The 17781-nt window shown below is 29.3% G+C and overlaps 1 protein-coding gene across 2 annotated transcripts; it reads left to right on the forward strand.

The window, feature by feature from the left end:
• Window positions 1-793: 793 nt before the first annotated feature.
• Aqp1 (aquaporin) lies at window positions 794-17614 on the forward strand (the record flags this gene model as incomplete). Of its 2 annotated transcripts, none has more annotated exon segments than NM_001145904.1 (5): window positions 794-1009; window positions 2608-2751; window positions 5290-5499; window positions 17046-17126; window positions 17196-17614. In NM_001145904.1, coding segments are annotated over 5 exon segments (753 nt in total), but the record flags the coding sequence as incomplete, so codon positions are not given.
• Window positions 17615-17781: the final 167 nt, after the last annotated feature.

Genomic DNA, 17781 nt, shown 5'->3' on the forward strand with positions numbered 1-17781 from the left:
ATTGCACGTTAAACACCTGTGTTTTTATGTATTATAATTATAATAAAAAGCTAAGATAATAAAGCTAATTGTTTATCTCATTACGAAAATCGTTAAGACATATTAAATTCTTATTTAATACAAGGTTTGTACATGGTATATTTTATTTATCTTTAAATTAAACATATTTTACTCAATGTACACGTGGATAATATCACAAGTAAAATAATTATGAATTTTTTTTTATGCCATTTTTTTAAAAATTGCATCGTGACATAATTTGTTTCTAATGTTTGGCTATAGTTACTAATACCATAATATATTTATATATGCATAAGTTTTGTGAACTGATTCGAACAAAAACTCAATAGGTTAGGACGTTAAGTCAGATCGAATAGTTAGTTATTGAATCAGTATATTATGATTTGTGTACTTAAATGAAAATTAATACAAATTACCTATTTGTTTTTTTTTTGTATTTATCATGTTGGTATCACTGACTAATTACATTTTCTGTTTTAATTATTGAATTGATATTTGATATTTAATTTGCTTTTTTCACTACGAGAGGTAACTACTAACTTGTTATTCAATATATCACACTTTATTTTAAACACATTTTTCTTCAAGGAGCTAGTTTTTAGCCATATACTTACAATTATTTTTTTAGCTGTCATATTATTTTTCTTTTGGGTAACTACTGTAATTATATTTATTATATTATATAAATCAACGGTAACGTTATAAAAATGAAAAATAATATTAATTATAATTATAATATAGCCTACCTATTTATTTTCTAAAAATCTGTATGTTTAATTTTGTTTTAGTTGTACATGGTATGATAGCAATGGACGACGTATCAGACAATAACAAAATATGGAGAATGCTGTTTGCCGAATTTTTGGGCACGGCTATTCTATTGTTTCTTGGTTGTGGCAGCATTATGTGGCTTAACGGTTCAACTAATTCATCAGATATCCTAGCAATCTCTCTGACTTTTGGTTTCACAATAGCAACACTAGTACAGGTAAATACGATAGTTAATATGATAATTAAATTTAAGATCGATCACGAAAACAGTAATAATATACATCGTACGTAGTTCAATTATTACAGTTCAATGTTACATATACAAATTAGATCGTGCAAACAATGAGCGTATAGGTTATAGCCTATACCGAAATATTTACACACGTGCAAATACAAGTGTAAAACTTTGGGGGACCAAAAAATTTTTTCTTAATACATTTTAACATACCTATCGAAATATATAATCGAATACAACTCTACGTTTTTGTTGATGACAAACTGATTGTCTTTGCTCTGGTAAATACTAATTCAAGATCATAAGTTGAAAAACCAGATTATTTAGACCATTAGGTTTTCATAGTTTCTATAGTCTCTGTACGTTTAATAATCATATAATAATTTAAAACACTGTAATATTATGTATTGATTTACAGTTGAAATTATTGTATTTATTAGAGGTATCTAGCCTACAATTAATTCATATATTACATTATTTTTCTTATTTTTCTATAAATATTTGTCCTATTCTATACTTTATAGTGAAAAAATAACGGTAATTGTGTTTCCGAGTGGGACGAAGCAGTGCTAACAAGCGTCATCGCCAGTTTATAGGTACCTATATAGTACAGGCCCGAGTGCAGAAGGAAACGGAAAATTATTGCACCTTAACTCATCCCTAATAATACAGTAGTCTTTAGTGTGGACAAATTAACTGTTGTAAAATCAACCTACTGGTTGTATATATAAAGCACCTTGACTAAAAAATATATTCAGAAATTATATTTTTACACTTAGGTGCAATTAAATCAATTTATTTATTTTATGTGTATTGAATTCTCTATAAGTTAACTAGTATAAACATAAAAAAAATACTTACATTAAATGTATTTGTAATGCTAGATGATTGATTTATAAACGTTCGATCTAATATTATAAGGTACATTAATTATTACCACAAAATTGTATATACCAACTATATCTATGGTTACGGATATTAAGGATAAACATATTCAAATGTAGGCACTTCTTATAAAGTGAAACATAATATTTGAAGGACACAAGAACAAAACAAATCGAATAAAAAAATTTAATATTTTTTCTTCTTATTATGATATTATACTATATTTTGTCATACCTATATCTTAATACCTATATAGGTACCTAATACACTTTTATAGTTTTATTGTATTATTGTGTAAAGAAAATTTAAAGGAAAAAATTGAGGAATATAATACGCATAATATAATACGAGTACCAATAACATAATATTATGTTTATCTGTTGAAAATTACAAACCACGCATTCATACGTCTTCATTGTTCCAATTATACTTGCCAATATAATTTGTAATATTGTAATTCATATCTACGAAGGTATGAACATAATATTATGTTGTTTTTTGCAAGCGTAGAAAACGATTAATAGTGTATGCAAAAATAAGTTAATTGGAAATTATCCATACTGATTTAGTTAACAATTGTATTATATTTTATTTACGTTTATTAAAAACATGCGTTTACCACCAATCTATTATATAAATATATTCATTTTGTTTTATTCATGAGAAGTTGTATTTTACTGAAAATTCTATTTTAGATATTCGGTCAGACCAGTGGATGTCATATCAACCCAGCAGTCACGGTTAGCTTTTTGGTGAGCGGCCAATGCTCCTTTTTGAAATCTGCTCTGTACATAGCTGCACAGTGTTTGGGGGCTATAGCTGGTATCTACCTTCTAGAAGTGAGTGAACTCTTCTGTTTTGATAATATTAGTTTTATATTATATAATACGCATATAAGCCACAATGCATAGATACTTATTAATATTTTTATATATACCAACAAAATACACATACATAAAACATACACGGTATGTCAGACATATATTATGTATTAAATGTTGTTTATTAATTAGACATTTCGTGAAATAATTTTCAGTGTTATTGTTATGATTGAGTGAGTGATTGGACAGTGTTTAAGGGGCGGGCAATTGCCTGATACCAGGTTGAACATAAGGGGTGGTACTATTTTGTATGAGTGTTTTGTTTTAATATAATATATCATTTTTGTAATGTACATATTTTGGATAGTATATTGCATTGTCAATTCGTAGTTGGAAATTTAAAAATTAAGTTTATTTATCATTGTTATTGTAAGTGGTGTGAAAGTGTTTACACGTGTTTACATGTATGAATGGTACTATTATATTATTATTATTAGTCATTAGGACCGAGACAAGTCCTATTAACCTACATTTTTTTTTATCGTGCATACAACACGCAGTTTGGCCAAAGTACCAAAATGTCCAAAATAAGCCCTAAACAAATTGTAAACACTAATACTTTGAAATTTTCGTCATCATACAAAAAGTATTATTTTGCTTAAACAACATGTTTTTTGTGTATCTACCTCAAACTTCAAAGCTATAAGTACTCATTAGCTCCTTAGCTTTGTTTTCAAACAAATCAATACGACCCTGTGTTTATGCTTTAATGAAACAATTTCATACATCTTTTGAAATTATCTTCGAAATGTGTCTACCTCCCTGTATAACCTACGGGCTGTACGCCTACAAGGCACATATTTATAAGATCTTGAACAGTATTTTGTATTTCACGATTTGTCAAGTTCTAAAAAAAAAAGCACTTTAGTACAACTGTGTATTCAAACAGTTCTAAAAATGCAAAAATATGCAAAATAAAATTATCAGAATCGTTTAGGTCATTAAACACATTTTCATATCAGCTAGGTATTATTTTCACTTGCTACATGGGGGCTAAGCAAAGTGCTATATGGGGGCTAAGCAATCTGTTACATGGGGGCTAAGCAATGCGACAGCAGTACCGCCTCCATGTAATGGTTTTTTGCAGAAGAAAAAAGGTATTATTTTCACTATACATTAAAAAAGATGCCAAACCATATAAATACCTGTCCTAATTAATATATACAATTTATACGATATTTAAGGATTTATACTTTTATAATTATTAATTTGTATTTGTTTAATACTGGGCAGTGGACACCAACCTATATGTCTTGCTTTGGTAGTGATTATATCGTGATTGAATATAACGTCCAAGCATCTCGATAAAGTGTTTCAGTGTGGCCAATTTTCCAAGAGTTAATATAAATAATTAAACTCTCACTAATTATTAATTATTATGCTAATATTTGATCTTTTATAAAAAAAATTCTAGTAACAAAATATACAAAAAAAGTTTGTCTTAGCTTAAGTAAAATAAAATATGTCAAACCCCTAAAAAAGTGCCGCGGGGTGCCAAAATTCTAAATACGGCCCTGAGTGGCTGGGTATAATACGATATTATTTTTAAACTTAGTTCCACTGTTTTTTTTTTTTTTTAACAATTGTTAATTTTCCACCACAGAAATTTTGCATACTTCAATGTTAACCTTTCAATGTGTAAAAACTATTGCATTTTAACCTTAAAAAATATGCTTTAATTAAGTAGAGAACACGGGGAAAATAATATACACATACATATTATTATGTGTTTATTTTATAATATAAATCAAATTTATTTCTAGTTGCTTATCAACTGATCTATGTCACCATTAAATTAAAGTTACATAATATTATAACTTTTCCCACAATGTAATTAAGGTATAAATTATAAATAATTAGCTGATATTATTATAAATATTGTATAATACCCATATGAGTCATATGTATTTATATCATTGAATCAGAGAAAATCATTTTTATTTTGTTAAAACTTAAAATAAAACGTTTTTATAACTTTCGGAAAAGATAATATTATGTACCATATTTCCATACAAATCAGTGTCTGTAATGTTAATGCATTATATGACATTTCAATGATTCGGAACTATTTGATTATAATAATTATTGTGCTGTTAATTTAAATTTTACATTGTATTTATACATAAAAAAAAAAACCACTGGGCACATAACAATTCTGAATTTATTAGCTATTGCTGCAATACATTTTAATCTGATATTTCATGAGCAATGTTCTTGACTTTAGCATGCATATAATATTATATAAAATACAATTCGTTCATGATTTGAAAGGATTCATTTTAAATTTAAATTTATATTAATATAATGTAAACAGTTTTTATTTAGAAGAATTAAAATAAACACTTGAATAAGCGAATCCATTATTGAAAATTACATGGATTTTTCTCAACGTTACTGCAATAATATGTCGTAGTCACTCTAACTTTAAACATTTAATTAATTATTATACGATTTCAGATTTAGTGATTAAATATATTTAATTTTCATTTTATTTAGTTTGTTACTCCAGACGCAGTAACTAAAGGCTTAGGAAAGACAGACATAAACACACTGCTTCAACCGGGACAAGGATTCGTCGTAGAAGCATTCATTACCTTTATTCTAGTGTTGGTTATTCACTCGGTCTGCGATGAAGCCAACCGAAGCAACATAGTTACGCCGTCCATTTCCATAGGTCTGACCATTGCTGCCGCCCACCTAGCAGCGGTAAGTAATGCACACACTCTATAATTTTATTTCTCTAAAGTATATGATCGCAAATACATATCTCGGTAGTTCGTAAAATCATTTCGGTGTGCCAAATAGTTTTGACATATTTTATTCTTGATTAAAAATTATTTATTTTTAATTTAACCCTCGGCAATAGTGGTCTGTGGGATGGGTTTACATTTTACATCATTACTAGTTGTAATATTGCATAACTGTTAACAAATGCGAATATACGTATATTATATAGTGTATATTCAACGACCAAGAGATATTAAATAGGCTGAGACGGTTGAGTAGATATGTTGGTATCAACAATGAATTTGATTGTGGAAGAGATAGAGTCAAAGTCCTGAGAGCCTGATTAATCGATTCAGCCAGTGATTCCGGAATTTCAGAATTTTCAGAATTTTCTCTTCCTTGGCTTTATGATTTTTAATTTTATTTACGTAGTTTCAGTTATTTACTGTTTATATTTATCATTTTCTTTATATATAAATACAATTACCTACGTCATGTAAATACTCGGAAAGATGGAAACTAAAATGAATTATTAGTTTTGAAATATTAATAGAGAGAAATAAGGAAGGACTGCATTCTGGCATTTGTTTCAAATCCATTCTTTAAATTAAAAACTTATTTCCAAGTATAATATCCTACAGCTTTATATCCTTGATACCTGCAGGACAAGTAGCTTAGTTATATTTCGCAAGTAGAGTTTGTGTAGGTACCTAGTGTTATGCGGTGACAGATCAAATTAAACAAAAAAAAAAGAAAAGAAGAACAATACTAATCTAAGTCACTATGAATATACTATGCCTATAGCGGAATGACTTTAACAAAGCATATAACAAAAGACATTCGCTCATTTAACCTCAAATTCACAAGGATATTTATATTGTCAGATAGGTTGTTACGACAGTTGACTTTGCTTTTGTTTTTGATCTTTTTTAATCAAACGCCTTCACAAAACAATTTCTTAACCACGGGGATCTTGTGATTCACTTATTTGTTTAACTCACATTTTTTTCTGTTTAATTAATGATTAAAATAATAGTAAAATTATAACAATATAATATATAGGTAACACTTACGTACATTTTTCGATTTTTTTTTTCATAAATTAATCGTTAAGTATATTATTATACAACTGCAATTATTTATCGGAAAATCAATTTTATTGTTAAACAAATGCACACTTTGAATGCATGTAAACAAAGGTTATTGAAACTACGTGACTAAAACCATCTTGGCTATCTTCAGTTTCAGTAATTTGTAGGTAACAATAAATTACTGTCAGTAATTAATAAATGTGCTTACGGCTGATTATAATCATTTAAGTCGTTTCCAATAAATGTTCGTGAGTGGCAGCGATTATTGTGTCATGTACTTGTTTCATCTTTTTATTGGGATATTCGCCAAGTAAAATATTTAAACATCGGTTTTCACTAAATGTATAATATACCAATAATGTAATTGAAACGCAGTCTTGTATTAGCTATTAATTAAATTAATTTATAATATTTATTTATAAATTAAATTAAAATCCTTAAATAATTAAGGATCACTGCAGTATTACTGATACAATTGTGTTGTTGGCATAAAATATGTGCGTGGCGCCCGTGCTCGCGCTATTTTTGCCTATCGGTGTCGTGTCATCATGATGATTTTTTATTGAATGCAATAAATACATTATGTATTGGATTAATTCGAAACGGATCAGTGAGACCGTAAATGGCGCGTGTCAAAGTGATGGTCGTTCAAAAATAGATTTGCAATAATATCATAATAAATTGGTACAATAATTAACATCGTAAACGTAATAAATAATTGATCCCCGCACTTATTCGGAATCGAATACCTCGGCCGGGTACACCCAAGACAAATTTTACGACGGTATAAAATAATAAACGTAGGTACACGCGCTGATTTGCCGCGGATTGTAGATTATTAATTGTATGCCGAAAACCAAATACACACACAATAATATGATATGCCACCGCGACTTAAACAACGGTCATATAATAGTGTTTGCTTAAGATCGCTTACACACAATAGGTATACAGATTATGTATGGATTATACCTACTCTATTGTAATTTGTAGTTTATAGCCTTATTGGCGCCAAGTCTTCGTCGACTAAACAGTCAAAGCTGTGCGAGTAAAACAGTTCCCATATTAGCAAACGGTATTCTTGTCTGTCGCGACCACGGCAGGACTACAACAACCTGCTATGGCCTAGGATTTTTTATACAGCTATATATACAATACAACTATTTAGGTACTTTGTCAGGGTTTCTCACGATTCATTGAATGCTGACGTCGGATGCCCCCAGAAAAACGGTCACGGAATGATCTGTACTGAGACTGACGCGTTACGTGTGGTGACGTCATAGAATAATAGCACAATAATAATAATAATATAATACACATTATTATCGTTAAACTGTGTTGTTTTGTTTGTTTACTCTCTCGTAACTTCGTCCGATTTGTTCTGCCGAGTGAAAAAAAAAAGTGAAACAATAGGACAACGAGGTCGATAATAATATATTATGAAAAGCGGCGGCTTCGTAGCGCATGCGGTGCCACCGTGCAGAGAGAGGCTCCGAGGAAATGACGATTTTATGTAACGTACAACTCATCGTGTGTGTGCTACTGTGAAGGACATGTCAGAATAATATTATAATAAACACATCAGATGAGCCAGACGACCTTTTTTTATTTCACTGTAACGGCGGCGTATCTATACGATTTCATATAGTCATAATCGTAAAAACTTTACCGTGATCCTCGTCAAAATTAAACCGTGAATGTTGTTATCAATTATATAATACCATCGTACAACAAAGCACGGCAGTTTGTCTCTAGAATATTTAAATTTTTATAGATACATATAATTATAATCTTATTATACTGTCAAAAGCTCGAAAATAACAACGCGTACCTACCTATAATAATAATACTACCTCTCTACGGCGAATGTGTAAACACGCGAGTATACCGGTCCCGCACTACGGTGGTACCTGATAATAATAATAATAATAATGGAAAACACACGTAACCGTTGCAGTGCAATATTTTCCGAGTGTGGTTAGTTGTAATACCTAAAGGTACGCACGGTGTGGTGCCAATTAGACATACACATAGGAACGTACCATGCCTACTGTGACAAATCGTAGCCTACATTATATAGGTAGAGTATTGTAATGATGGCAGGTAAATAGGTGACGTCGAAAGGGTGACAGATTGAGCGAAAATTAACATTGTTACAGTAATAAGGCCAATATTATTAATACGATTGTGGTGTATCGTAGTGTAGTTTTGCAAATGCGGTTTGACACGGTTTTTTCTAACTCAAACATGGCCGTTGAAAATTTGTTTGATGAAGAGTATAATTATTCGACCGTTTAGCCATAATAAACTATACAGAATAATACGCTATATAATAATATTATAGTAGGTAATAATACTTGTTGTTGTATTAATATGTTATTATTATTATAGTGGTGTTGAAAGTCAACCAACAGACATAAAATTACGGTCTGTCAGTCAGATTTCTTCATAACATATTATAATTATGTATAAATTAATGAAAAAACTGATAATTATTTTCAAAAAAATCCCTGGGAAAATGACTAATTTTTATCTTAGTAAACAGTGTTTGCATTTAAAACTAAAAAGGATACCTACATAAGGGGCTTTACCCTTCGGAACGTAGGAAGAAATATTATTAATTTACCTGGGTACGTTATAGACATGTAAAATTAACGGAAATTCGCTAAATTTTGATATTTTTGGTTACGTAGTAACCTAACCATAACGACACTCTCAGGAGCACCTTTTGTCAACTGTTTCATTAATACAATAATATGGTATGAATTACGAAACAAATTGAATAACTTTAAATTTAAACGATCTTAGAATTTTTTTAACTTTATAGATTGGTTTGAAATTTCTTTAATGTTTCTAAATATTATTATAGGTATTATAATACTACAATATAAGAATAAAAAAAAATCCAGCAAAGTCACTCTGCTGTACCTATAGTAGGTTTCAAGTGTATCTCGTCATTGAGTTCAATTGTCGTTCAATGACGAGGTACACTTGACACTTACTATATTATTATAACAGAGTGACTATATTCCGCGGATTTTTTTTAAATTTCAATAGGAATTATAAAAAGCCAGACAAGGCACAACCCTGGTAATAAATAATAATTACTTATCTCGGTGTATTAACTATTTTGCATATATTTAATTTATAGATAAATCTTCTTTTTCGATGAATTATTCAAATCGAAGCTCTGTTTAGTATAATAAATAATATATAGAAATAGGAAGTTATAGTGTTTATTAACATATTATTATGTTTAAAATATCTACTTAGAATTACGACAGAGTAATTTTCATATAGCACATATACATATTACATATTACCTGTTCGGGTAAATTTTTTTTAACGTTATAAGCAAAACATTCCGTTGGAAAAAAAATACGTCCTTGTAAAATTATAATAGTACACCTATTATAGTGTGCATTCATCATTTTTCTAGGAATTTAAAATAGGTACTCATGCGGTAATATATAATAAGTATATTATAATGTGTGTGTATATTTTCTTCTAAAGAAGGAAATCAATGTACCTACATACATTAGGTTTCTAATATAGATAGTAAGTTAAGTGATCACACCTTTTAAGATAACTATGTATACGAAACACTTGAGTGTCAATCGATTTGAAAGTGGCTCATAAAGTTGTAATCGTGCAGATTTGTGAACCACAACTTCAAATAATCAATACATTATAATTTTTAATACGTTAAAAATGTTATAATCACAGATAATATATATTGTATATGATTATTATCTATGATTATAACATAAAAAATGTACGGTTTTCCAAAATACCGTTATCATATTTATTTTTATTTTCGTGATATTAGACGATTGTCCAAAAACCCGATGTATGTAAGAGCGGACCTCCTTTATTGGTTTTACAATTATTATATTATTGAATTATATTTTTTTTCTCATCATTGATGATGGTTTACAGTAGAACATTTTTATCTAGTTAATACTTTGGGATTGGGAGGACAAAGGTAAAAATTTCTATTTTTTATTTTATTTTTTATTAGTGTTGATCAAAAAGCTTGAAAATGAAATAAAAGGTTCCTCCAATTTCATAAATTTTACTTATATAGGCTATAGCTATAGAGTAAATATTTTTTAATTTGGTTATACTTAATTTATCATAAACCATTTATCTGAATTTGAAATTGTATAATATATTTATATGGTAAAAAAACAGATGGGTGTAAAATACATCATTAAAAATGCACTGAATAGCTGCATTGTTGGGGTAAGCATTCGGAAAAAATACCAGTACACCTGAAATGTATTGAAATATAATATACATATACTCAAAGTTTATTCATTAAAATAAAATGAGCTCAAACTCGTATTATTTACGGTCATAATTTTATTTATATAAGGTAAAGCACACAATAGAGTACAATATTCATTGACACGATAAATGAATAAAAGTTATTTTATACCCTATTGCGCATAGAAAGAATTTCTCAGAGAATTGAGGTGAAATTATTTATAGTATGAATAGGATTGCAGGCATATAGGTGTATAAGTATAATATTATATTTTTTGCTTTTAAAAAAGAAGAAATCAACGTGTAGACCGTAGATAATACACAATTATTAATCATTTAAGCTTAGGACTTGGTAGTTGGTAGTAGTAGTAGGTACCCCAGAGCGGCAGAGGCCATCCCATTTCGTCATTTATTCCGCTATAATAGTGTATTATAACGATATTGTATGATTATATAATCATTTGGACGCACAACAACAATAATAATGTGTACAATATTACTATATGGTAACCGGTACAGCATTTAATTTTGTGCGCTAAACTGTGCGGGGGAAACCGGATACCAAAAACAATAATTACCGTGTCGTGCGATCGAGCCAATACCCGAAGAACCTAGCCACCTCGCGCCGCCCCAGGATTACTCACATCGCGTGCCGTGCGTGTCGTGCCAAGAAAACTGCGTGTTATTGCTATTATTTGTCTTGGAGGAAACATCTCCTCCATCGCCGATTACACCACGCTAGACGTGAGATTACAACCAATAACAATATTATTATTTCTGCGCAGATGAATAAATTTATGATAATAAGCACATCGTCCTCGTGTCCTTCGCGTCCTGTGTCGTCGAGGACTGCACGGGCGAGGGATTGTCAGGGCGGTCTGCGGGGCTCCCTGTAACCCTGCTTATTATGCGGACATTTCGTGACTGCCGAGTCTGTACGACCGTTGACCGATTTGAATTATTACGATATTTAGATTATCCGAATTCGGTTAAATATAATATCCCATTCACCGCGATCATGGTTGCGTGGAGAGTAGCACCCAGGCTTTGGTCATTTTTCGGGGACATTCATGCTTTTCAAACGTATAATGCATAAAATATGTATTTATAATTTGTGAGGAATAGTGGTCATTTGACATGGCAGTGATATACTGGTATGACATTTAATAACCCCTCCGCGATGATTGTTAATATGTAAATATTTATTAATAATTGATAAATTGTTAATCAATACTATTGTTATTACTTATTACTGTATAGATAGATGAGTAGTTTTGATTAAAGTGATAAATACTAATTTAAAACTCGATACGTTAAAATCTCTATAAATAGGTTCACTATAAACAATAGATAATTTATTATACAAAATTTAATATTCTTTTTTTTCTTTTAAATGAACGAATATATGGATTTACAATGTTTCTTTTTGTGTCCAAAGACTTTATAGGAGGTAGAAAAAAATGCTTCAAAATGTCAACTGTAATATAATTTATAATAGAAAAATGAATCTAGTTGGTACTTTCGGCGGCCCAAAGTAAAAACTACTCAAGTACTTTTTTTAATAATTGGGAAAAACACAAAAAATAAATTAGGGAAAAACTAGAATTAATTTTCATAACTAGTTTTTGGCTTCATAGATTTTCTTATTTTGTTGTAATTCAAAACCCATAAGCATTTTATATATACATGTTATAATTTTCAACTCATTTTGAGTAATTTATAGACATTTTATATTAATATAATAATTATAACAAATTTTAATAAAATTGGACCCACAGTTTGTTTACGACCAATATTTTGACACTTTTTCATGAGAAATTTGTTTTATTGATGGCTATAAAAACATTTTTATTACACATATTATAAGGATTCCAAAATCACACAATTTTAAATATCAATTTCGGTATTTGTATCGCACATTTTATGATTTTTCAGTTATTGCTAAAATTTTATCGGCAGAGTTAATATTTGGATGAACATAACCTACATGCGTGCTACAGTACAATAATTGTATTATATTGATAAACCATAATATTATATGGGTACTATAATACCTACCTAATATGTTGTATTATTTTAAAAATAATTTGTCCAAAATAAATAAATTTAAGTTCTAAAAATGCAACAACCCTGGACCTTGTGGTATAAATATAACCATCCGCACATGTTTGGCTCTATGATAAAATAATACTGTTGTCACGATATGGTCGACGGATGGCGTGAGCAGTGACGTTCGTGCAGAAAAATTGTGCGGCGGCGTCATCGAAAACTGTATCATAATACTGCAGTGTTATTGCGTATTAATTTCGTGATGGTGAGCACGTGGGTTGGACGGGTCCTCCACCCCCCCGTTCGAGTAGAGTCAAATTACTCATTTACCGTGTATGAAAACAAACAACATTGTGATCATCAAGGTCTGAGATACGTAATTGAGTTAGGTACAGTCTGTATAGACTATAAGATACACCATAGCAACTCAAGAGCAGTATTATGAATACAAATGGCTCGGTAAAATAAAAAGTTTTCTACAAATTATTATCACTCACCTATAATTATTATAATATGTCAATACCGATGTAATATATTATAATATGTAGCGTTTACGACTTGCGTATATATTATTATCTATACTATTGTATAGGTATATTAATAATAATACTCAATGGGTACATTAAGTAGTTATATTAAATATTAATGGCAAACGCGACACGATTAAATAAATAAGAAAATAAAGTCAGACGAGATACTCTTATGACAGCCACTCGTCTTTCTCCGTTCTAAATTTATTTTCTCAGCACGGACATTTATTCGTAGCACCGGTAAAATGTTTATTTTATTTTGCTCGGTGTATAATTCTATCTACATAAAACCTGCAATAACCATTTTGATACAACTTTTGGAAAAGTTTTTTTTCTTGCAATGAAAATATAATTTACTATATTTTTTATCTTATTATAGTGATTTAAACATACTACATATTTTACCGTAGATTTTACCTGAGTTAGGCAACTACCTGTCTTTTAATTCGTATCTTATATTTGTGCAATATCGATCACATTTTATTTTTAGTTGTAACTCGAGTTAACTTACGGATGCGATCGGACGAATTTTTTCAAAGCACCTAACAAATAGGTATACCAACATATCGATAATAATTTATATACGCGTTTTCGTATTTCATATATTTATCCTGCTGCCCAGTGACCGTTAATATTTTCGATTTTGTATGCGCAAACTCACTGCAGTGCGGTGATGGTCGCGGCCTGGTACAGCAGGTATAACCCTGTGCCATTATCATATACTCCGGTCGGACGTTAACGCGTATATTATATAATGTGATAAAACCCCGTCGTCCCCTCTGTCTGGTGGTTGATCGATCGATGACGCTGACGGGTGTTCAGAGGGCGAGATGGGATGATGGTAGTGGTCGTCGTGATGCGAATGAGCGCGGGGGCGGAGGATTGTTCTGTGTCGAGCTCTCGTCGTCGTCGTCGTCGTCGTCGTCGTCGTCGTCGGATATAACGTTAAATCGCGTATGCAAGACACTGATTGGATTTTCACTTGATCCGATGTTTTAATAATATGGTTATATATGATATACTACTCAGACGATAGTTTCCAATATTATTATTATTATTATTGTTATTGTTGTTGTTGTTGTTGTTTTTGTTGTTGTTGCCGAGCCGACAAGTGAAGAAATCACACGAATACTCTACTTATATTAATTATATTTCATAATATGTTCGTCGTCGAGTTATTATCGTTTTACCAAAAAATAATTAAAATTAAATTATTATGGAACTCACGTTCTTAATTTATCGCTTTCAGTATTATTATTATTATAGGTATATCATCCATCGAGCCAGACATAAAAAAAAAAACTATAAAAAAAAAAAAAAAAAATTATGAAATAAAATTAAATGACACGTAGGTAGGTAGTAATGATTTTTTGTGACTAATGTGCACTGGGAAATATTTGAAATTTCATTAAAATTAAAATAATTTCCACAATACGTATTCACGAACCCTGCAGTCATTGTTGCATGTACCAGGTACATTGTACCTATCTACGTTAACTATACATCTATATAATATTATAATATAATGTTATATACATTACATATTTGTATACAGCCACACGCATCCCTAAAGGTAAACGGACCTTTTAAAATAATGTTTTATAAACCATGATTAATAAAATTGAAAGTTTGTGTTACATTTATTTTCTGGTTATACGCTTAAAAATATGATTGTTGATAACATGGGTACCTATAGGTATTGAACTATATTATTGCACACCCATTGATTTTCAAGGTTATACGACATAATATGTCACGAAAATAAAAGTAATAATGAATTTAAAAAATTATACCTAGCGGGACTATATACCAATACCTTTAAATATCTTTATTTCATAATATTCCACGAGTTTAATACTATAACTCGTCCATTAAGATTTATTTTCACCAAATTACGAATACAATTAATGGTTTCAGTTAATTAACTAATATAGGAAACAATTTTATTATTATATATTAAAGAGTATAGGAAATTGAAAAAAAGTTTTTGAGCTTGTAACTTTTTTTTAACTTAAATCATATTTTTAGATTCTGAATACAATGAAATAATAATATGAGTGTAGAAGGTATTTATACTAAATATAGGTATCCTTAAAATAGGGTTCACAAAAACCATGTGAGATAGTATGATCCCATCCCAGAATTAAATTAATTTTATTATATAGTTTTTAACTTTTTCATACAAGTATGAATTAATATTAAAATATCTTGATTTCAAAATTAAGTTAATTGACGTAATTTAGCGGTATTTTAGTGCGGTAATATTAGTAAGTTGGTAACTGGTAGGTACCAATAAAGAAAATAATGTTTCCTATAATAGGAATAATATATGTAGTAATATTAATAATAATATACGGAATACCCAGTGTCGATATCTGGCCCACTCTGCTACCCAGCAATCACTGGGGGCCCTTGGATAATTTTATTTATTGGGAGTCCTAACTTAATGGGAAAGGAATAAAAAAAGTTTAATTTAACTCACGATTTTCAGGAATTTTTTTAGTGCCTCTTAAAATGTTGCCATCAAGCAACTAAGTTAGGCCTACACTCTCGGTCAACCACTTCTCTAATATTCAACATATTATTTTTATATTTGTAGGCTTTATGTGCAATACCTACATATATATATATAATTTTTTTCTAGATACATTTTGGCAATAGTATGAAAGTGAAAATAAACTCTTTGCCAACGTTATATCCCATCATCTGTATCCTTTGAAAAAGTAACTTGACCATGTCAAATTCATTACGATTTGGCGAAGGGAACTTTGCGTAATTTTACTAATATAGACACAGAACAGAAGTATCAATTTTCGATTATAAATTTTAATTTTTAATACTTCATAATATTATTGTCTCAGTTAAAACTTATTAATTTCAATTGGCAAGAAATGTTGTGAGGTACTTTTTTTTATTAAAATGTTGTGGCCCCGCGGTTACCAACAACACTATTGTTGATAAATAATTTATTGCTATTAGGTATAATATATTATATTATAAAATAAAAACGTCACTGTATCATTAAATAATATAATGAATAATGATATATAAAGTTGTGAATGAATACATACTGATTAAATAATCAGAGAAAAATAGTTACCATGAAAGTGTACCAGTATAATTTGTCAAAACTTGTCATCATTGAGTAATCGAACACGCACGTTTGCATCCATTCAAATATTCCATTGTATTAGAATATTATAGTGCAGGTATTGGCAAAGATATAATTTTTGTTAATTCGAGAATCGAATAAATATTTTGAAACGTATTATTCTACTGCAGGTACCTATAACATTACAGAGGACATAACAAATGTATTTATTTATTTATTATCTGGATTAATATATTTGTACTGATTAGAAATTAAATAAATCTATAAATATTTATTTGAAAATAATTTAAAATTATAAAATGTATGAAAAAAATTCTTTTAAGAAACATACAGCAGTCGATAATAAAATTATTGTTATTTATAAATATATAACTAATGAATTTTTACATATTTTGAAACTATGATCTATTCTGCCACCTGTATAATAATATTATAAATTATATATTAATACTCGATATATTTATCTTATTGCAGATTAAATACACAGGAGCTAGCATGAATCCAGCAAGATCTTTGGGTCCAGCCGTGGCTCTAGGTTCATGGTCAAACCATTGGGTAAATAGTTACATTATTAATAACTACAATAGTAAAAATTATTATAATGAGATTTGATGAACGTTTTAGGTATACTGGGTCGGTCCTATTGTCGGTGGCATACTTGGAGGAACCGTCCACACTTTTGTGTTGAAACGTCATACTGAAGAGGCAAGCTCTTATGATCTTTGAACAACTTTATAATTTAACTGTTATTTTTATAAATTAATATTATGCTATTAATTATGTGTTATCATATCATTTAACTTAGGTTTAACGTTATAACCAGCGTCTAATTCAATATGAAGGACTAAATAATTAATTAAAAAAAAACTATTTATCATTATTATATTAAATTGTAGACATCAAACCATACAATTAAATTGAGTGCATTCTAGTTATTAAATCAACGATGAAATGAAAATATATTACCTATTTTATTGCCTATTTGTAAAGATGTGAATTGTGAGTTATGATTATTCATTAAAATAAAGTATTAATTTTTAATAGTTATTGTGTTATTTTTTCAGAAAAAATTCTTACAATAATGGTGTAAAATCAGTATGCGTGTATACAGTTCTAGTGCTTGATGGAATTATTGATAACCTAACATATAATCTAAATTTAATATAAAAATATATATTTTATGATTATATAAAAAAAATCACCTTGTTAA

The sequence above is a fragment of the Acyrthosiphon pisum genome, chromosome A3 (assembly GCF_005508785.2).
Source record: "Acyrthosiphon pisum isolate AL4f chromosome A3, pea_aphid_22Mar2018_4r6ur, whole genome shotgun sequence".
Lineage (NCBI taxonomy): Eukaryota > Metazoa > Arthropoda > Insecta > Hemiptera > Aphididae > Acyrthosiphon > Acyrthosiphon pisum.